General features: G+C 51.3%; 2 protein-coding genes across 6 annotated transcripts in view; both read left to right on the top strand.

Annotated features, from left to right (window-relative positions):
- The window catches only part of STK10 (serine/threonine kinase 10), a 49,563-nt gene extending 41,880 nt beyond the window's left edge, over positions 1-7,683 (top strand). For both annotated transcript variants that reach the window (XM_051631635.1, XM_051631636.1), the window contains 9 exons: positions 591-714; positions 1,884-2,063; positions 2,298-2,390; positions 2,553-2,682; positions 3,095-3,219; positions 3,718-3,906; positions 4,229-4,354; positions 4,623-4,736; positions 4,852-7,683. In XM_051631635.1, coding sequence (XP_051487595.1) covers positions 591-714; positions 1,884-2,063; positions 2,298-2,390; positions 2,553-2,682; positions 3,095-3,219; positions 3,718-3,906; positions 4,229-4,354; positions 4,623-4,736; positions 4,852-4,992 — 1,222 coding nt within the window. In that variant the 3' untranslated portion in view covers positions 4,993-7,683. The remainder of the gene's footprint in view (positions 1-590; positions 715-1,883; positions 2,064-2,297; positions 2,391-2,552; positions 2,683-3,094; positions 3,220-3,717; positions 3,907-4,228; positions 4,355-4,622; positions 4,737-4,851) is intronic.
- Positions 7,684-14,297: 6,614 nt separating this feature from the next.
- Positions 14,298-21,989, top strand: part of SH3PXD2B (SH3 and PX domains 2B) — a 74,647-nt gene continuing 66,955 nt past the window's right edge. For all 4 annotated transcript variants that reach the window (XR_007890827.1, XM_051631639.1, XM_051631637.1 and 1 more), the window contains exon 1: positions 14,298-14,454. Coding sequence is in view for 3 of the 4 variants with exons in the window: in XM_051631639.1 (XP_051487599.1) it covers positions 14,383-14,454 (72 nt within the window). In the remaining variant the exon portion in view is untranslated. The remainder of the gene's footprint in view (positions 14,455-21,989) is intronic.

The raw sequence follows: 21,989 nt of genomic DNA, 5'->3' as shown, positions 1-21,989 counted from the left end.
AGGCTCAAATGCAACCATCTGAGCAGAGGTTCCCTTTTACTGGATGTGAAGCTGGATGAGGACAGTGATGCTATATCATGGTAGATAGGTCAGAATTTGGGAGAACTGCCCTTTCTGCCACCCAGGCATGAGTAAGAATGGACGCAGAGCACAAGGGCCAGGCCAGAGCAGTGCCAGCTTGGCCTGAGCTGTGTTTGAAGACCCGTGTGCACTAGCCCAGCTGGCAGAATGGATATTTTGGGTGCTGGCTGAGGGAGACATGCCTGCAGGATCGTCTTGGGAGCTTTGACAGGGCTTGTTTGGGAAGCTGTGAATGCTAACAAGCTTTACCTGTGAAAACTAATGGCTTTCCCACAGTTACTGTAATTAGCATCCTGCTTCTTTGCAGTGCTCTGGTGTCACAGAGCCCGAGAGCACATCAGTCAGGTGGCATTTAACTCCTGCCTGTGCTCAAAGCAAGTGGCAGGGTGCTACAGGGTGGCTGTGCAGCTTTCCCTGTTAATTGTCTCTGCCATCTCTGCTCAGGCATGTGGCTCTGAACTTGTCTGACTGTATTTCTCACTCTCAACCTCCATTTTAACCCTCCACAGGCGCCAGGAGCTGAGGGAGCTGCGTCTCCTTCAGAAGGAGGAGCACCGAAACCAGGCCCAGCTCAACAGCAAACACCAGCTGCAGCTGGAGCAGATGCTCAGGCGCTTTGAGCAAGAAATGACGGTACGAGGGCAGGGAAGGGGAGGCTGGTGGGGGTGGCTGGTTTGCCTTCCCCTCTGCAGGTGCCCTGTGGACCCTCGTGCAGGACAGTCCTCTCTGGGTGGCAGCAGTTTTGGGGCAGTTTTTTGTGTCCAGAGGGAGCAGGTCCACTGAGGATGTGAGGCATGGGATGTTTGTGAAGCACAGAGGCTTTTGTGGGTGTGAAGCCCGTGCAGCCTGCAGCTTGGGAAGCACTGAGTGCCACTGCCCAGCATGGTGTAGCAGGGGAAGGGTCGTTCTCGACTTTCCCTCTTTAATGATCTTTTCTTGTGTGTCTGTTCACAGCTTCTGTAAGAAACAGTTTATAGTGCTGTTGTGTTTCACAGAAAAAAACACTTTAAATAAGAAAGCAATATGCCTGGTGTGTGGCAGCAGGAAATCTGGCAAGTCTGTGAGTGTAAATTGAATAAAGATAAACTGGGCTTACATACTTAGTCCATTCATGGGCAGCTTCTGTTGAAGTAAAATAATTTTGTACATCAGTGCCTCTAAAGCTTTCATGAGCCATCTTTTAGATACCTCTTTCTTTAGCATGTGCTCCTGGTAACCCCCTGCCCTCGCAGCAGGCTGGGAGCCATCACTCATCGGGTGCTCTGCTGTATTTCTACAGACTTGATGTGGCACATCTGTGAACTCCCCTGTCAGCAAGTTGCTTCTTGTTTGTGAGGTTTATCCACCACGCTGTGTGATGTGCAAAAGCCCCAGACCTGCTTCCTTTGCCCTTTCCCTGGGGCAGTTTGCAGCCTGCTCTCATTGACACCCGGGTGCTCCATCCCTGCAGCTCGCAGGGAGGGAGGGATGGGACACAAGGACGCTGTTGGAGCGCAGTGCCCACAAACCTGGAAATCCTTGTAACAGAGGAAGAACTGTTATACTTGAGCTTCACTGCCTGCTAATATTTGCCAGAACAAGTTCAAAAGTGTTTTGTGCTAATGCTAGAGCTGGCTCTGCCCTCTGTGCTTCATGAGGTGTTATTTGGGAATGTCTGTGTTTAGTAAAGAGGCTCAACCTAGGCAAGGACAACCCCCCACCCTCTTTGTTGGTTTTTGTGTGTGTGTGTGTTTTTCTTAACTTTTGGAAGGAAACAAAGCAAAGAGGAGGCTGAGGTTGACCTCTGTTCCCTTCCTTTACAGGCCAAGAAGAAGTTCTATGACACCGAACTGGAAAACCTGGAGCGGCAGCAGAAGCAGCAGATTGAGAAGATGGAACAAGACCACTCGCTGCGCCGGCGGGAGGAGGCCAAGCGCATTCGCCTGGAGCAGGAGAGAGACCATGTCAAATTCCTGGAACAGCTGAAGCAGATGAAGAAAGAGGTAAAAATGGGGATAGGGTGGAGGAAAGCTGCTTCCCTGCATCTGCTTCTTCCAGGAAAGCTTCAGCATTTCTCCACAGCAGACCTTGAGAGGGAAGCACTTGGTGTTTTAGCAGGAAGCTCTTGCTTTTGGTATATTTGGGTGTTTCCTGAGGCCCAGCTGTCTAGTAATACTAGGTGGGGCTGTTGTTGGCCTGAAGTTACCTGCTGATAACTCTCATTTCCCTCCCCAAAGGTCAAGAACGAGGTTGAGAAGCTGCCACGGCAACAGCGCAAAGGGAACATGAAGGTGAAGATGGATGACTTTGCCCAGAAAAAACAAACCATGGTAAGGCTGAGAGAGGATTGCTGCAACTCCAAGATTGGAAAGTGTGTAGTAGACAGAAGCATCCTTACTCCTTGATGGACTGGCAGTTTCTAAAACACCATCAAAAGCTTTTCAAGTTGCAGCAGAAGGAGGGCTCATGGTGGTGGTGTTGTTTTCTTCCAGGAACAGGAGTTTTTGGCCAAGCAGAAGGAGGACATGGAGCTAGCCATGAAGAACATAACTGCCCAGAACAAAAAAGAGATCTGCGACAAGGAACGCGAGTGCCTGAACAAAAAGCAGCAGCTCATGAGAGGTGGGTAGCAAAGGGTGTAAAGGAGGAGAGCAAATGCTGTAATGATGGGTTTATCCAACGCTGGCTCTTCCCACGCAACAGATGCTGTGACAGAGTTGCAAGCTGGCAGGATAGGATTTAGAAAAAACAGCCTTGCCAGATCCTATCTAAATGTTTTACAATAATAATACTTAGTGCTTTAATCTTCAAAGCGCTTTACAAATATGAACCAATTAGGCTTCGTAATTGTAAGAAATTATTATCCAATATGTTTTGCAACCAATTTCTCTTGGAAAACAGGAGGTGAACGATCACCTCCCACATCTGCTGCACTGCTCCTGCATGTAGGGATCACTCATGCTTGGGACCCTTCATGTGACCAAGCTCTGGGGGGCCAAGGTGGGTTGTCTCCTGACCCTTGTCCCTTCCTCAGACCGGGAGGCATGCATCTGGGATCTTGAAGAGCATCAGCAACAGGAGAAGCACCAGCTTATTAAGCAGCAGCTAAAGGACCAGTATTTCCTCCAGAGGCATGAGTTGCTCCGAAAACATGAGAAGGTGAGGAGTTAGCACCTTCCTACACTGGTGCTGGTCAGCAGGGTGCCTGGGTGTCCACAGAAGAGATGTTTCCCTTCCAGGCTGTAAGGGAGGAGGGATTAGGAGTTAAAGGACTTGGTCATTACCAGCGAAAAAGGACCAGCCTACTTGCTCAGAATGTGTATTCTGTGTGGTGTGCATTTAGTGTACAAAAAGCAGTTGTGAATTCTGGAGACTTTTCTGGAAATCTGTCCAGTTTGTGAAATGGTGGCTTCCCAGAGCAGAGAGTGAAGACTGGCACATCTCACAGTCATTTCTGCTTCCTTCCAGCCCCTTCTCCTCTGCTTTCACAGCATGTTCAGTTGCTGCCCCAACCTCTTGTTCCCTTGGAGCTGTCTGTCACCAGCCACCTCTGTGAACTCCCAGATCTGTTCTCTGGCTTTATTTGGCCTCCTCAATACTTTCTTGTTGGCCTGAAGTGCCCCTCCTCCTCTGATGCCTGTCCCTCTGCCGTTGCAGGAAAGGGAGCAAATGCAGCGATACAACCAGCGCATGTTGGAGCAGCTGAAAATCCGGCAGCAGCAGGAGAAAGCCCGGCTGCCCAAAATCCAGCGGAGCGAAGGGAAGACGCGCATGGCCATGTACAAGAAGAGCCTTCACATCCACTCCAGTGGGAGCGCAGCCGAGCAGCGGGAGAAGATAAAACAGGTCAGGTTCTGCAAAGGGCACCAGGGTTGAGGCTTGGGGGTGAAGTGCTTCACTGGCCTGGAGGCAGAAGGGAAGACAGGGAAAGGCAACTGTGCACAGATTTCTAAACCGCTTCAGGGAGTCCGCGGTTTTTGCTTTTGTGACATCAGGTGTGGTTTTCAGCACTGCTTCCATCCTGACCAGTGTTGGGAAGCATCCATGGGGCTTTTCTGTCTTTCCCGTACAACAGTGCAAGCTGGCCAGTCTCTTAACCAGCTTCAGATAGAGATTCAGAGATCAGAACAACTCTGCTTCCACAGGCACCTGCTTTTCTCTCTTCCAGTTTGCTCAGCAGGAAGAGAAGAGGCAAAAAGCAGAGCGGCTGCACCAGCAGCAGAAGCACGAGACGCAGATGAAGGACATGCTGGCCCAATGCGAGAGCAACACGAATGAGCTCCAGCAGCTGCAGGTACCCATCCCTTGTGGCTCAGTCTCTTGGAACTCCCTGTGCACTCTTCTGCAGTGCAAGGAGCATGTTGTAAGAAGGCTGCAGAGGACTGTCAGTGAAGTAGAACTGATGTCCCCTTGATCTGCCTTGGGAGATTTTTGTGGCTGTGTGTAAACGTGCCCTGGAGCTCAGAGCTCTGAATGCTTCTGGCTGATGCAAGTCCTGTTTGACCACTGGTTTTACAGTCCCAGCCGCTTAATGGGTGCTCTGTTTTGTGGTCTGTGTTTAGAATGAAAAGTGCCACCTCTTGATTGAGCACGAAACCCAGAAGCTCAAATCCCTGGATGAGAACCACAATCAGCACATGAAGGAGTGGCGGGACAAGCTGAGGCCACGGAAGAAGGTAGTGCCTCCTCAGTGTGAGCAGGTTGTCCTGCTTGGCTGGTTGCAGGGGACAGTGTCCCTACGTACAGTACAATCTCAAATACATATCTTCTGTGTGTTCTCTTCTGCTTAAGGCCCTGGAGGATGAGCTGAACCAGAAGAAGCGAGAGCAGGAGATGTTCTTCAAGCTGAGTGAGGAGTCAGATGGACAGACCCCAGCAACCCCAACCAAACATGCCAAGTTTGTTCCCTTCAGCTCCACAGAGAACTTGTAACACCCCACAGCTGGCAGGCCACCAGCTGATACTTGCTGTGACCTCCTGGGCTGCAGGTGGGCCACTTGGACTTGGAAAACCTCTTGGCAGCCTCTTCTCACAGCATCACCCTCCTGTCCCTTCACTCTGTCTGGGATAAACGTGGCTCCTACACTGGGGGACACTGACTGGAAGTTTTGGTGGCTTTTCCAGGAGCTGGCCGGCTCAGCACAGCTCCAGCCTGGGAATTCAGGCAGGCCCCTTGCTGTGATTGTACTTGCACTGCTAGCTGGGTGTGTTGCCTTCACGTGAGCCTGGTGCTCACCAGGCTTGTCACCTCAGACTGAAACAATAACTGCTCTGAACAGAAGGAACAGGTGATGGCTCCTGCCTTCTGCACGCAGGTTTTCAGCTTCTCTTTCCACTGTGGCTGCTCTTATTCCCAGTCCCCTGTCAGGCTAGTCTGGGGCAGAGCAGCTTTGACATTTCCTTATGTTAACCTTGGCCTTGTGGCACCCCAACACTTGCCCTAGATTTATTTCTATCTACTGTGGCCCCTTTCTGCTCAAAGCAGTGATAGCAATTTGGATTTTTTTTTTTTGCCTTTGAGGTGGGAGGATTGTCTTCTTTTCTTTCCCCTTCTTCCCCATACTGACTATGCAGAAATGGGACCAGCTGAGCGTCCTTCCAAAGATGCTTCTGCTTCTTTGTTTGCTGTGGCTGCTCACACCACATTCCCTCTGGCACTTAAGCAACACTATCTTGTGAGAGACTGGACTATGGCATAATTAAGCTGTTCAGCTGGCTGCAGGGTTTTCTCTCTTAAAGAAGTGGATGTGCATGTGCAGAGGGGGAGGTTGGTAATGGTGCTCAGTCCTGCAGTGACACAGTGAGGTATTGGTCACAGTCGTGTGCATTTGTCAGGACAAGTGAGGGGCAGAAGGGTGTTATTGCCAGAGTTCTCATGATCCACACATGTGCTTTAGGTGTTTTTTTTTAAATGTAATATATGTGTTGGCCATGTGGGTCAGCCAGCCTGGACACTCTGCAGTCAGGGTTATGGGCTGCAAAGCATCATTTAGAAAGAACAAAGGAGTCTTGAAACAAGGGATGCAAGGGAAAAGGAGATACAAAGACAGGTCACAGTGGCTTATTACTCTCAGCATTGCTTTCTCCACTGGTGTATCATCATTGTTATTATGTTTCTTGAATTATTCTCCTGGCATTCAGCTTGGAGTCACACTGCAGAGTGGCAGAGCAGCTGCAGGTCCAGCCCTCTGTCCTTTCTGCTCTGTGGCAGGGCATTTTGGCTGGGCTGCCTTCCTCCTCCTGCACGAGGCAGTGCTTGGCTGAGCTGCTAGGTAGGACTCAGAGCACACATCTGGGTGGGGGGACAGAGACCTCACTGGGCAGCACCTTCTTCTTTACACAACCAAAAGGTGTAAGGTAGGACTTCAGTTTTTCTCTCAGTTAATCTCTGAACAGCACTGTTTGCTTAGGCAAGAAAAAATGTTTCTGTTTAAAAAAAAAAATTGTTATTTTAAAGACTCATATTGATTTAGAGAAACAGGAAAAGGTGGTATGTGATGTGCTACATTTCTAGGTACCTAGCTGAAGGAGTCAACCCCCAGGTCTTTAACACCTACATACTTATAAGCTTCCTGCAAACTAGCAAGACTACATCCACTTGGCCCTTTCAGGTTTCTTATGAATCCACACCATTAATGTCTCTATTAATAAACATGGCCTGGATGGACACCTAAGGGCTGGGACCCTTTGCAAACAGACTGCATAGCAGCTTTTCAGTATAGGCCTGTCCTCCTAGGAGGACTGCCCATCCCATCTCCAAAAGTATTGCCTGTGCCTTTCAGATGATAGCACCAGGTGGGGGGCTAGTGTAAAAATCAATGAATGCAAAGAGTTGTTTCTGAACCAGGACAATGTGGTGGTTTGAGACTTTTAATTGCACTAGAAATGTGTTACAGCAGCCTCAGGAGTTTTGTTCCTGGTCCCATGGGAGTCAGGTTGGACATACATTTATGAAATGGTTGTTGCCACAGAAATCAGTACCAGGTGCCTGTCCTTCATGTGTTACATGTGACTGGCAGAAAGGTGTCCTGTAGCAGTACTGTTCAGAACATACCTCCTCCAGCTGAAGGGCATTGCTGCCTCTGCCCTATTCACCGGCCCAGGGAGTGTCTGTTCTGTCTGGATCTTGTGCAGCCACGAGGAAGGAGACTACTCCTGGGGGCTTTTAAAGAGCTGATGTGATGCCTCCATGGTAAACCGGTTGTCCCTTTCTCCAGACTAGCTTACCTGCAGCCTGGAGCTAGAGACATAGTTTTGCTTTTGCTAACAGGGGGTGGGAATAGTTTTGTCCCCTGCCCTCTCCCTATTCTCTGTTCCCTCTCTGGGTATGCCAGAGCTCTAGTACTATGTCCCTCTCCCAGGAGAGGGCAGGGGAGCACATCTTCTGATTGTCATGTTTACAGGGTGGTTATTTCCTCCCCCCCTTTCAGAAGACAATGTTTTGTTGTTTGCTATTCCAAAGGAACCATGAATAAACCCAACTTGTTTTCCAGGGAAAAGGGGATGCCATTTTTTGCAATGTGGCTTTGAATAAAAAGTTTTTTTTAATATTTTGTAAATTGTCTTCAGTGGGGCCACCGCTATGATGTAAAGACCCTTCTAATAAAGTAACAGACTGAGAAACCTGGGCATGTGTCTGATTTCCTGCCTCATCACCAGCTGTGGCCTTAGACCAGCTTTGCTTCTAAGTCTGGGTTTTGCTGACTTACAGGAAACCCCTCGAGCCACTTCTGGCATATGAACCTTGCAAGGCTGAACTTCCAGTTCTTTAAAATACAGCTGATTGCTTCAGAAACACTTCTGCTGGGTGCTCTGCAGCTCAGCGGCAGTAACAGCTTTGCTACGAAGCTGAAACTCCGGTAGACCTTGGTGAAGCAGCATTTCCCTCAATGGCTTTGTTGAGTGTTAAAATAGTGCTCGGGTGACCCTGCTTGGTGAAGGGGAAGTATTGCAGCCTGTCCTCAAGAGTGCGAACCACTTCTGCGTAGCTTTTTCTTCCCTTTATTTTTTTTTTTTTTTAATAGCTTGCCTAGCTTTAACAGATCTCAGATAAATGCCTTTGCTTCCTTGCTTTGTTGGGACAAGGAGGTCCTATGGCTGTCTCTTCTCCCACTCAGCTCTTGCCTGAAGAGCACTTGGATCCTGGGAATACCTTACGAGGTGAAGATACAGATCACATCTTGCCCTGTCAGTGCATTTGGAGACCTCTGCTTACTCTGCTCCCACCACCTTTGTAACCACCCACAGGGCCTGCATGGTCTTTGTTTTGTGCATGGAGATTTTAACCTGCAGGTTTACTTACTATTTCTTTCACCCAGATGCCCTGTGCCAAGCACCCATGGTGTGCCAGGGCAGTTTTGACACAAGGCGGTAGAACTCGTGTGGTTTTCCCCCGTTTTTTTGAAGGTTGCTCCAGAGCCTGCCAACTTCTACCTTGGGTTTCATGCTGGAAATGACCTTGCTACCAGAGTCCACCCTGCTTAGGTAATATTGCAGGCTGTGAGGTCAGACATGAGGTGCTGAAAGGGAGGGTGAGTTGTTACTGTAAGTGGCTGCTGCTGGGGTTTTAAATAGGCAGCAGTGGGGGAAGGACAAGAGCAAAGCATGAGGGTGCCTGTCTCCTTGCTCCAAGAGATAACAAGAAATTAACTAGCAGAGAACACTTAATTAGCCATCTCCATCGTTAACATGTACCAGGATTGCACTGTCTCCTGGGACACACCGGTCAAAAATGGCCTCACTTAACGTATCCTGGTGAAGTAGAGCATCTCATGGGAGTATTTAACTTCATCTGCATGTCCTTGTCAGTGCCTGGGGGCAGCTTCAACAGTGAGGATACTTGCATTGATAAATGCAAGTGGAAAGTACCGTGCATTCCAAAAATAACTTATCTACCATTCTGCCCTGGCACAGTGCTGAAAACAGAGCAAAAGTAACAATCTTTCGTAATTTTTAAAAAATAGACATGACAGTCCTGACAAGTGAGTGGTGCTGCTGCAGCTGTGGCATTCTCAGCTCTCCTCATTACCTCTTCTGTGCTGGGCTCTGAGCTCCTCCAAGCTGCCCAAAGGCTTCTGGAGCATTTGTGCTATGATGGGTACGCTGAAACTCTTGGGGGAAGAAAAAGCTGGGCAGGCAGGGACAGTCATGGAGTTGGGGCTTGTGCCTGGCTGCCTTCCTCTTGTGGCTGCATCTGCTCTCCCTCCCTGGCTGCAGGAGACCCCGAGGTGAGCGCTGCTGGGGGCACATTGCCAAAAGTCATCTGCACCCTGTTAAGGCAAATGCTGTTGCATGTTCTTCTGCTGCACTGGCTCCTGGTTTAATTCTCCAAATGCCAGACTTCCCAGGGCTCGAGCCAAGCCACTCCAGGCTGGTGGCTCTGCCTCGCTGGTGGGGCTGGTTGTTACCCCTCTCGCAGATGGGATGGGGCTGGGTGGCGGGGACAGGTCGCCCTGGCATCCCACCTGCCCTCACAGGAACCCACCGGGACTCTCCTGGAGCAGATTTTCAGGCTTGCAAGGGATGCAGAGGCGATGTTTGCTCTTCTGTGTCTCGTTCACTAGAGGGCTCGCACAGCGAAGCACCGGCCCTGGCTCCGGCGCCGGCCGCGGGCGGCACAAGCGCAGCGCCCGAGCCGAGCTGGTCCCTTGTGCCGAGACGGTTGTTCACTCTTTTTCCCGCATTCGTCCTTCGCTAAGGAACACTTTTCACCAGGGCTCTGCTTCTCGTCGGTGCTTCGGTATTTTGTCTCCTGCTCCAGCTTCGTCCATCAGGAGTTCCCCAGGGCTCCCCACCAGCATACGGGGGCCAGGACAGACACCCCCTCTTTGAGAGCTCAGCATCCCCTCCACGGGGCTGCTTCTCCCTGCTGCCAGGCTGACTGCTACCCGTGTCATCCACACCACACGGCTAAAACCAGCCAGACTCCCATCAAAGCAGTAGGAGACTCTTCCCAGTTGATGGCTAAGGATCAGTGCAACCCAGCTCTGGTGATGTGGTGGGTAACCACGGCTCTGCAGCTGCATGGATTTGCCCTTTGTTGTAGCAGGCACATAATTTTTGACCAGTCCTTGTGACGTGAAGATGGATGCATTTGTCCTGTACACAGAGGAGGACTGGGAACATTTAGACACCTGGCACACACTCCTGATTCTTAAATTAATAAGCAAGCAGCAATAGTGGACTCTCCATGTCAGAATGACTGCAGGTAGTGTTTCCTCTGCAAGTCAGGGCTGAGGATGGGGCAGTGATTTTCATTCTTTGACAGACTGCAGGGATGGTCCAGCTGTGCCCAAACAGCTGGAGCCTGCTTACAAGGGGAAACCCAGGCATCTGAGTCGATGGCTGGCTTTTTAGAATCCATTTTCCCTCTTGCTTTAAATTGCTTGGCTGATCTTGACAGAGAGAAGGGAGAGTGCACATGGATCAAGGCGATCTTGACTCTTAGTAGGTGGCGAGCTTTCCCATGTAGTTATTTTGTTTGGCTCAACAATATTTTAACCTTTGGTTAGGGCAGCAGGATATGACTTGTTTATTCCAAAACTCCCCTCAGTTGCACCTGTAACCTTGTACCATCTAATCTCATTGTAGGAGGTGCTGCTGCCAGATCTCTGCTGCTCCTGCAGCTGCACCACCAGAGGTGTGGACCAAACATGGGACTCCCAGGTCAATCACAAACCCCTCCTTTGGGCTCCCTTAGCAAATGTCTGGCAGTTTCCTTCATCCATTACCAAGGCACAGTAAAGCCCAAGCCAGGTTGTACATCTCCACAGCTGGCTTCCCTGCGTGCCTTCCCTGGGAGGCCATCAGGTCAGTGTGCAAAGCCACGCTCCACTTGTCTCAACAGCTCTCATCAGACTTGTTAATTAAACACAGGAGCCATTTAGCAGGGTTAGCTTCAATTATCTCCAACCTCTGCTTTTTGCTGGGTGCTCATAAGCTTTCAGGCTGCAGACAGTGCCCAGTGCTGCCAGAGTCCAGGAGTGATGGAGTCACTTCAGCAGGTTAGGGTGCTGGGGAAGTGATGCCAATGCTTAAGCGCTTCCACTTGATTTTGTGCAGTCCTTTGGCTCTCTGCCAGCATTTGTAAGCCTGGAGTGGGTTTGCGCTGGAAGACATGGATAAAATAACCCTCTATATGTAGCAAGCTGGCTGTCTGACACACGATTTATACCAGATAGAGAGGAACAGCCTGACAGCCCGGCAGCAAATGGCAGCCACGGGCTGCAGCCAGGACAGTACAGAAAGGAGCTGGAAGGGTGAAGGCAGGAGACCAGGGTCTGGTCCCTGGAGCAGGTCAATTCAAGGTGTTGTGAGAGTTCATTCATATATTCGCCTTCTGTTTTCCATGTCATATATGTAGGGACCTTGTGGCACAGGCAAATTGATTTATCAGCAGGGGAATGCCCAAAGGTCTCGTGTACCCCTGAGAAGGAGAGGTGGGCACAAAGCTTCCCCAAGCAAAGCACTGTCTGTGTCCCTCTGGGCTGCTTCAAGCTTGGCAGTGAGATGTCCTTCATAGTGTCACAGTGTGGTGTTCATTCTGTCTCTTGTGGGTTTCCAACAGTGACAGTAGATCCAGGATTAAAGGAAAGGGGGAGGCCAGCATGAAGGTCGCTGATGAAGGTGCAGGGCAGCACAGAGCTCTGCAGTGGCTGGGGATGGCCTTGCAAAGTGGGAGTGTGGGGAATGGGCATTGTGGCTGTGAAAATGGGCAAAACTTGTGTCCCCCCCACCAAATCCACCATCTGCCTCCATGCTAAATTGACAGTTGGGAGTAAAGATTCCATTCCCTCAAGTCTGTGGCCAGCATGAGATGACAGAAACATGAGTAGTGATGAGGGTCTTTTCAGAGCCATCTCATAGACTTCCGTGTCTCTTCTCACAAGTTGCTGATGGTCCTCACTCTGCTGGCCATCAGGACAGCTCCTCCACCCTGCCGGCATGCTGTGGGACAGGGGTGCTGCAGCTGGTGGCACATGGGACTCTAGCTGTTTGTAGGTTACTTGCCCAGAACCCCTACTGTCCTACACCATCTCTCTGAGCTGCAGCTATCACTGCTTTTAAAGCTAGACCAAATAACTCTGACAAGAAAACACAGTTCAGCCTCTTCATGGATGCTATACCTGAAGGTCAAAATGCTCTCTGAACCGCATGTTCTTGATTTGCTCTTCCCAGGTAGGTTTTAAAATCAATTTTTTCCCCGCAGACTGATTGTAGGGTTCATGGATAGTGAATCCAAGGTGTCTTGATGGTGGACTTTGTGTTAATGTACAGATTGTCTGGGCAGCAAGATGATCAATCTGGCTAAGTTGCTTTTGGTGTAGGGACAGTCTGTGCACTCTAATAAAACCAAACAGACTGCATCAGAGCAGCTCTGCATACAGGTGACCAGTGTCCTAAGCAGTCCCTCAGTCTCTGCTAGGTGGAACAAACCAGAACCTGAAGCAAGAGAGACAACTGCAGCCACAGCATTTGTTGCCTCTCTTAGTTTCCTTCACCTTGCAATTTATCATCTATTGCATTTTGTTTAGTGTGTTTCTGTGGTTCTTTTTGTAGTTCACATATCCAGTTACATGTTTCTGTTATCCCTGTGATCCCCTTGCCTGGCCTTTCAATCCTCAGCTCTTCAGGTTACATCCCTCTCTGTGCTGCACAGTTGCAGTGCCCTCAGCTGCTCTCTGCCTTGGTTTCTCCTTTCAGCGTGTGAAGATCAGTTATTGTTTCATTCCTCTCTTAATCCACATTCTCTAGTGGTGCATATCTCCTCAATGTACATTTCTCTTACCAACATGATGCACAGCTGCTTTGGATGTTTTTCTGACCACCCTTTGAAAGATTCATGCATTTTTCAGGGCTTTTAAAACCAGTAAAATTCTATCTGCCCGGTCCTGGGCACTCCACACAAGGTCAAAAGCTGCAGTTCTGCTGCCTGTTGTTGTTTTCCCAGGCTTTGACTCTTGATTAGCACTTCAAGGTCCAGCTCTGTTGTCCCTCACCAATGTCAGGGCTTTCCTGGTGGGACAAGAAAGGGAAGGCTCTCAGGACCTCTCCTTGGCCTCTTACCTTCAACAGAGGTCTGTCCAAGGAGTGATAACAGGGCCAAGGCCAGGAGGGGAGTGATGTAAGTAAGTAAACCAGCCTGTGTGGTGGCATGACAGCAGGTGTCAGGGAGGTCACTGGTAGCATGGTATCCCCTTCAGACAACCTACTATCCTTCCTGTAGCCATCTCTGTAGGGGCACAGTGGTCTTGGGCTTAGCTGAGGGGGAGAAGGATGAAGATGAGCCCTTTGGGAGGGCAAAGGCAGCAATAAAGCCCTGGCAACCTGCCTGAGCCTCCATAGTTCTCTGGAGTGGTCATAACAAAGTTAGCAGTATAAAAAGGAGCCACATGTAAGGAGCTGTTAAAGAGTGAGATGAGTTGTTTATGATTAAATTAAATTCATATGAAAACTAATGACCTGCCAGTGTGAGCCTTGAGTAACTTTATAATGTAATTAAAAGCCCAATGGGGAAGAGAGCTGTGGTTACACCACGTGTTGAGGAGCTGCTGGGGAGATGGAGGTCGTGGGTGGCACTGATGGAGAGGAGTGCCCAGTCTCTGCCTTGTCTCCTCTGCTGCCCCAAGGGCAGAGCTGGGCACAGAGCATGGCACCAGGGGCTGGCCTGCCAGCCAGGAGAGCTGAGGTGCTCCCAGCTTCCAGGGGTAGGCGGGCTGTCCCGGGTGAGGCAGTTCTGGTGACCTGACCACACCAACAGCCCACAAAGCCGCCTCTTTCTAATACATTCATTTCCCGGGTCCTTTAGAGATACAGCTGTCAGTGATCAGGTCAGCCTTGGGGGCTGTTGTTATGGAACAAGCGCAGGGAGAAGAATCAAAACCCGGCGACGGAGCCCACGCACGGGCTCCCCGAGCCGAGCAAGACACGCAAGCCCGGCACACCCTCCCCACTCCCCGCCAAGAGCAAACAGCCGCACTCCCGGAAAGCTCTGCCCTCCCCAGACACGCAGCCGAGCCGTCCCCCGGCTCCATCTCGGGCTGGGGGGGGGGTCGGGGCAGCGCACCCCCCGCCAGCGGCCGCGCCGCGGACTGACACGCGTGGGGCGGGCGGCAACTGCCGCCCCTTTAAGCGGGCGGTGTCGGGGCCGCCCCGCCAGCCGGGATCGGCCGGGATAGGCCGGGATCAGGCCGGGGCCGCCTCCCGCCCTCGGCAGCGGGCGGGCGGCTCGGCGGGGCTCGGCGCTGCAGGCTCCGGTCCCGGCTGCGAGCGCCAGAGCCTCCCCCAGCGCTGCCCGGGCTGCCCAGGGGCAGCGGCAGCGGCATGCCCAGGCGGAGCATCGCGGAGGTGAAGGTGCTGGACGTGCAGAAGCGGCGTATCCCCAACAAGCACTATGTGAGTGGCTCGGCTCGGGGCGTCCAGCTCCCTTCCCTCCGCCGCGCCCGGCCCTGGGCAAACAAAGGCCGGGCTTGCCCGCCCCGCTCCCCCCACGGCTGCCCCGGCACCGGGCGGCGGCCGCGGAGCCCCGCGCTGGGGAGGCGGAGGAGGGCAGCGCTGCCCGCTCTGTCGTTCCCACCCACGGCGTCTCCCGTGGGGGTCACCCCCGCTGCCCCTCCTGCCCGCGGGGGAACGCGCTGCCTCTTCCCCCCAGACCCCGTTCCCGGGGGATGCGGGCAGGGACGTGGCCGCCGGTGACCCTGTGCGGGCCCAGCGCCGGGAGGTTCCCGTGGGCAGCAGCTGCGGGCGGGGTTTTGCCGGAGGGGCTCCTCGGGCAGCACGCACCGGGAGGAGGAACCGTCTCCGGGCACCGCTGAGAAGTGCCTCCGCTTTCGGGAGGGAGCGGCGTTCGGCAGAGGGGCTTCTGAAACCTGTTGGCTGCAGCGTCCCGGGACAAGCGACCACCCGGGTTCTTCCTTCTGCACCTGGGATGCTGCCGCTGTCTCTCTAAGGTGTTCCCTCGTGTCTTCTGCACTCCTTCTGTCTGAGCTGCCTGGTTCCTGCATGCTTCAGAGCATCTCCCAAACTGTTGTGGATTTGTCTGGTTTTGAAGGGTTGGGTTTTTACTTTCTCTCCTTTTTTTAATATTTATTTTTTACTATTTCAACTTTGCTGTGCTTCCAGGCATCTGTGGAGACCTTGTGGGTGAATTCTGGCAGCAACTCTAAAAGAAAAAACAGAATGTTCTCCCCGGTCTGTTTGCCTTAGACTGGGGTGACCCGGTGACACTGTTTGTGGTGCGTTTGGGTTGTGAGGACGTGGTGTGTGCGCCAGCTGGGCTGTGTTGTGCTGGCAGAGCCAGGCACCCCAAGTTTTTGTGAGATCAGGGGCTGTTCTGCGTTACCCTGGTTGGTTTGTTACAGTCAGAGGAAAGCAGAAAAACAAGCCAGCTCTAGCCAGGAAGGAGGGGAGCGTAAGGGGGCTGTAACCCTCTCCTTGCATGCAGTGATGTGACGTGGCTGCTGCCACCCACCCCCTTATCACCCCTTCTTCCTCTCCTGCCCTGCCTTTAGCTTTATCACCCCTGGCTGAGCCTGGCCCCAGCTCCAAACGTGCCCCTCATCCTACCACGTCCACCTCAGACTTGCTCATCATAGCTGGGCTGTGCAACGGATCTGGAGGAGCATGTACGTGAGGAGGTTTGCTGTGCTGCCTCTGTTTGTCTTGGCGGATCAGTTGCTTTGCCGCCGGGTCCCGTAACGGGGCTTGAGCAGGGTCGTCTGCAGCTGCTCCTCTGCTCTTCCTTATGGGCCTTCCCATGCCCTTGCCGGGATGGGGGCTCCTTGCAAATCCCCACAGCTGGGACATGCAGCTCAAGTGCCAGACACGATTTGTTTTGTGTGCCATCCTTCCTTGCCCACCACCTGAGAGGTGAGGCAGGTAGAGTTGGACATAGCACAGACAGATAATCCTTGTGAGGCTGGAAAATGGGGACAGAGGTGTTTGGGTTTTTTTTCCAAGAAAAGGGAGACTTATGGTGGGGCAGCTGGGTGGATACATGGGAGCAGAAGCTGCTGGGGTGGTGGGAGAAGGTGGCTGCATGCAGCTCATGACACCCAGCTGTGCAGCTCAGCCACTTGCTCCCTCCTCAACCAGTGGTTCAACTCCTTTTCCTCTAACCTTTCCCTCTACTTGTCTTGGGCCAAAACCTGGCAGTGAGAGCCAGTGCAGCTCAGAGTAGGGCTGAGCCCAGGGAGGGGCAGGCATCAGCTTCCCCGGGGCAGTGCTGGAGTGAATGGGAGCGCTTGCCTTGTTTGAGAGAATCAATAGGAACCAGGCAGATTCACAAAGCCAGTTAATTATATGAAATCAAAACCTTCTTTTCTTTCTTTTTCTTTATTTCCTCCTGCAAAGAGAGGGAGAGGAGAGGCAGCAAATCACGGCTGACTCATCTTGCTTTAGACTCTATTTGCTGCCACGCTGCAAATCCAAGTGAACCACAAAGTATACTTGTTACACCTTTGCTCTCTGGCTTCTGGTTGCTGAGTGTAAATGTGCTCTGCATCCCCTGGGGCAGCTGCTTGCCGTCCCGGGGCATGCTGGAGAAGCAGGCTGCTTTTTCTTCCCATTTCCTCTGTGCTGGCCTGACCGCCGGGTGACCTGAACTGCTCGGGCTTGGCCTCCTCTCTGCATCAGCGAGAGGCTTTTCTTTGCTGGACAAAGGTGCAGTTGTGTTGGCTGCAGTGAGGGCCACAGCAGAAAGTTGTGAACTCCAGTTTCCCAGAAAAGTGAGATCAAACCGGTGTTTGAAAGTCCTTATTGATGCCTGCAGTGGGGAGGGGCTGTAGGAAGAGCCAGCTCTATTCAGGCCATTGTGGTTCACCCATCACCTTGGTAATTGACACAATAAGAGTTGTGTTGCCCAGGTCAAAAATTTGTGCTTTTTTGCAGCTCTGGTTTGAAGCGAGAGGCACAATATTCCCCCAAACTAAGGGACTTGAGCTGGGCAAGGACCCAGGTAGGGTAGAGTTTGGGTAGCCAGGTGCCAGCTTGAACATCTGCTGGGTTGAGTGTCAGGGTTTAGTAGGGGATGTGAATGCAGCCCCAAGCCTTCAAACATGTTTGCAGCTGTGAATGGCACTGGCTTAAATCCTGGTGCAAGAGCATGTCAGTCCAGCATGCTGCTGCCTTGCTGCTCCTTGTAGGATGTCTGGTGGCTGTGTGTTCCCCTGGAAGGATACACCAGGGCGACAGTGCTGTTGTCCCATCTCCTGTATGTCCTCCTTGCCCTGGTAACAGCCCAGAACCTGGCCTGAGGGCAGGAGGAGCTGGGTGGGTTGATCAAAGGAAGCCCAGGTGTGTTTTAAGACATTTAGGGGATAGGAAAAATGGGAACAGCCTCTTGATTGCTTTTCTCCTCAGTGAGGTGTTAAACGCTTTGGTGGGTACTGCAGTGAGCACTGCCAGCAGGCTCAGGCTAAATTGCAATTAGTGGGGGTTCTCTCCCCTTGTATGCTGTTCTCCTTGCAGGTGGCCTTCTACTCCTAGAAGGTTTTTGCTGCTGTGGTGTTGGCAGGGTACAAGGCCAACGTGTCTGCACCCGTTCTTGTCAAACCAACTCTGCTCATGCCCGTGGAGGGCACTGCAGATGCACTTCTCCTGGGCTGCCAGCCCCAGCTGCTTCAGCTGCACTTGTGCCCCCTGTGTCTTTAAGATTTTTTCACGGGCGGTACCTGGAAGGGCAGCAAAAATTGTTCCGTTTACAGGTGTTCATTGCAGGATACACTGCTCTGATCCTGATGAGGGAGAAGAACCAAGCTCGGGATCTTGGCAGCGCACTGTTCAAGTGAAGAAGGGGCTCACATCCTTCAGGCAGTGGCTGGAGGGTCACCTTGCAGTGGCATTTCCCATACTGACTTCCCAACATGCCTACTATGTTCAGTCATTACAGCTCATGCCCCTCAGGGTTGCTGCTGGCGGGGGCTCCAGGGATATACTGGAAATCTGAAAAGGCAAAGTCCCAAGAGCAAAGTTTCAAAATAATCATTCTGGGTGACAGAGCAGCAGACTGTCATTGCTATGGTCTAGCCAAGTCTCAAATTCTGATTCATGAATGTTTATTCAGAAAAGACCCAAAATAAAGCCATAGTTGAAACAGACCAAGTTTTCCTTTAAAGGACTCCACACAGGATCTTTTTATAGTTTTGTGTTTGTTATTCTCTAGTAAAGTCCCTAAAATAAAGCTTTTCCTTGCTAAATCCAGATTTGGGTTGTTTTTTTGCCCTTAGGCAAGCTTCAGGACCATTCATTTTAATACAGCTTCAATCTGTGTGTTTTACATCATTGAATCACATCTTCCTTTTTACCATCCCATCCAGCAGGGACACTTCTGTAGTTCATACAATTTTAAATGGCTGCTCCAGAGTACAAACAAAAAACTATATATACATTCAACAGGAAAGAAAGAGCAGCATGCTGTTTGGTTGTGTTAGTTTGTTGGAAAATCTGGACTACACTCTTGCAGGACTTCCTTTCCTAGCCTTCATCCACACACATAACACTTTGAAAAAGGGAAATTTAAACAAAGGGTACAGCATATATTTATTTTGCAAGCTCAGTTAGCAAGATTGCAAACTTTAGACAAGGTGATTACCTGTACATATTGAACCACCTCATTTGTGGCAGCTGTCTTGTGAAAGTAATTAACAGTGCATGTTGGAATCTGGTGCTTAAGTGATAGCATCTATAGATATTTTAAAACAAGTTTGATGAAAACCACATTCAAAAAGTTAATGTGTTACATTTTTGATGTTTAATTTGTGAGGTGATGGTGTTTTCTTTCCTCCTGTTCCTTGTAGTGGTGGGGTTGTTTGTGGTTTCATTTGTTGTCCAACCCAACCCCATTGCTTATCTGAAATTGATTATGGGGCATTCAGAGGAGAGTGACTGAATGGCAAGAGGAGGAGGAGGGCTGCTGATCTATAGATGCAGTCATTCTTTATGCCTTGTACATCTAGAACAGAAGATATTTACTGAAGAATGTTTATCCCATGGATCTGTGTGTTATGGTCCCCTGATGCTGACTTGCCCAGCTGAAGCAGGGCTTTGTGGGGACCTGGTGGAGCATCACCTTGTACAGCTGCATTATTTCTGCTGTTGTGAATCATCCCGGTTACTTGGCTTAAGAAGGGTGTTGGGGGATGACTCTGGGGAATGTGACCCTGCTCTTGGTATGGTGGGAATGTCCTGTGGGGAACTGAAGGAGCTGGGTGCATTTAGTCTGAGGGAATGGGAGGTTAAAATGAGCAGTGTGAAATGCATCCAGGGGCTGTTAACTAAATTAGGAGTTAAAGAGAGCAAAGCAAAATCAGGATGTATGAAGTAAGGCTGAACCCAGGAAGCTGGAGTCTCAGGCAGGGCACAGAGTTTCCGAGCATCAGTGGCCCCCAGAGGTTTGAGGGCTTTCTCAGCATCCTCACCAGTGTTTTGCTGCCATATCCTGCAGTTCTGCTGTGACTCATCCCGTTACCCGTCAACTGGCTGATGCTCTCCTGCTCGAGTCTGGCCACAGGCAGGGTGTTTGGGGCCTGGAGATGGTAGACTCTGGGACCCATCCTTGCACCTGGCCCTGCTCTGCTGCATTACAGAGCCAACCAATGCTTCCCTCACCCTCATCTCTCAAGAGAGTTGGGGTTTAGGGGAGCACTCTTGGCTTTGTGGATGAAAACCAACACTCAAAAGCAAAGTCGCCTTTGTTTTTCTTTTCTAATTGTGTTACTTAAGGCTTTTGAAAACCTTGAATGTCACAGTTCAGTGCAAGGCCCAAACCCTGCCTGGCACATGGCCGTGGAGGTGGATGCAGCTCTGCATGGAAAGCTGGTGCTTGTACACAATTCCAGCAGTGAACTTTGACATAGGGGCCATCCATGGCCTCTGCCTGCTCAGAGGTTTGGTGACCTTGATCCCTCGCAGCTTTGCTTTGGAGGGTATGTCTGTCTTCCAGCCGTTTTACATAGCAGTGGGAAATAGGAAACAAATGAATCCATATGTTTGACCTTCAGTGTGACTCAGAGCAAACAAGAGGGTGTGTATGTTGTATGGCTGGTGGGTCTGTGCTGTAGCTGAGCAGGGCTCTGTGGGTTGTCCTTGGGTTCCCTGTGCTTGGTGTAACCCTGTGTGTGTGTACTTCACTCTAGCAGCTTTGGCTGTGTGTTCAAGCAGCACTATGTCCTGGTGAGCTGACAACAGCAGAGTGAGAAGAGCTGTCGCTTGCTGGAGTTTTAGGGAGGGATGAAGAGGAGCAAGGGGAGGTGGCTGCTTCGTAGTCCTGGCTGTGTGGGCAGATTACCTGGGGTTGTTTGCTGAGGTGGTGAGGATATGCCTGTCCTCATGCTGCCTGCATCCCTGCCACCCAGCTCCTCCCTGCAGCTCTAACCTGTTGCTTCTGCCTCCCTTCACTGCTAGACCAGAGAGGCATCAAAGCAGCATTCCCAAATATCCCTGCATTTACTGCTGGGATCTCTTCTCCATGCCTTTCCCGGTGCCATCTGCACCAGCACAACCCTGGCTCTCCCTGTTCACACAGCAGAAGCAAGGGGGGTCGCATGGTTCCTGGAGACAGATCAGGGGCTGGCTGTCCCTCTCCTACACCAAGCTTTGGTGTCCTGTGGTGCACGAGCCCCACATTCCCCTCCCCAGCCCCACATGCCTGCAGCAGTGAAGGCTGATGGAGAAGGGCCAAGCACAGCAGCTAACTGCCAAGAACTTTCTTTGTTTCCAGCCACCTCCCTCCTTTTTTTTTTTTTTTTCCTCTTACAATTTCCCACTCCCTTTTCTATATTAAACCGTGTTCTGGTTTGGCTCGATCCCTTAGCTGCTTTGGTTTCTCTACCCCTTTGAATTTCTTGGTGCTCCTCTCTCACAGCAGTGGCCGAAGCCAGGATCTGAGGCTCTCTCTTTGCTTCCCTGTGTTTTGGGTTGTGGGGGAGCGCGGGTGGAATAGAGAGTCTGATGCTTTTTCCCTTCTACTGGTGAAAGATGCTTTAAATATGTGGAGTTTTCCACAGAGAGGTTTATTGTACATAGTCTCCCTGGACCTGAGACCACACAGGCTTAAACCCATTGGAAACAGCTCTGCAGACAGCTCTGTCTCTGCTGGAGGCTGTTATGTTTGGCTTTGCCATAAGAGCTTTGCTGAGTGGCTGGGGATGCCCTTTGGGGGTAGGTGGGCAGAGTTGTGTGTCGCTCCAGCCCTGTGGAGGTGTCTTTCCAAGTGGCTGTGGCACTGCTTTGTACCCAGCCATTGTTCATGTGCCTCTGGTGTGGCTGGTATTGAAATGGGAGAGTCTCAGTGTGTGGGAGCTCTGGGTGTGGGGATGCTCTGGGGCCAGGGAAGCTCAGGGATTGCTGCAGGGCCACCCAGGGAGGGCTGTGCTGTGCTGGGGAGGGCTGCTGGCAGGGCTGTGTCAGTATGGTTGTGCTGATCCTGGGTTTGAGCTGGCATAGCTGGGTGGTGCTGAGCTCAGGGTGGACTTGCTGCCTTGTTCAGTTATGTGCTGGCTACCAGGCAGAGAGATTTCAAGCCAGCCAGAAGCTGCCCTCTTCCCAAAGCCTTCCTTGTGGTCTTCATGTGTGCCCCCACAGCCAGGACACTTCAGAAGTCCTCTTGGAAAACTTAGGAAAATTCATGTTGGAGGAGAGAGGCTGGAACTGTAGCTCTAGGTTTTCCAGCCACTTCAATCTGCCTTTATCTTCCTCAAGTTTAAGCAGTCCAGGCTGCTTCCTGGGTTGTGTTTTGTGCATGTCCATAGTGAGTTTATGCAAGGAGACCAGAAGTATTTCTTCTAGGAGGTCACACAGCCTCATCTTTCAAGAATGGGAAACTGTTTCTGTTAGGGTTTTTTTAGTCTCTTCTTAATTCCATTGCCTCAAGTCAGCCACTTGAATCATCTCTCTCTAGCCACACTGCTGTATAGGACAACATGCCTCCTGCA

The sequence above is a fragment of the Apus apus genome, chromosome 13, assembly GCF_020740795.1.
Source record: "Apus apus isolate bApuApu2 chromosome 13, bApuApu2.pri.cur, whole genome shotgun sequence".
Lineage (NCBI taxonomy): Eukaryota > Metazoa > Chordata > Aves > Apodiformes > Apodidae > Apus > Apus apus.
This window is presented reverse-complemented; position numbering and strand designations above follow the sequence as displayed.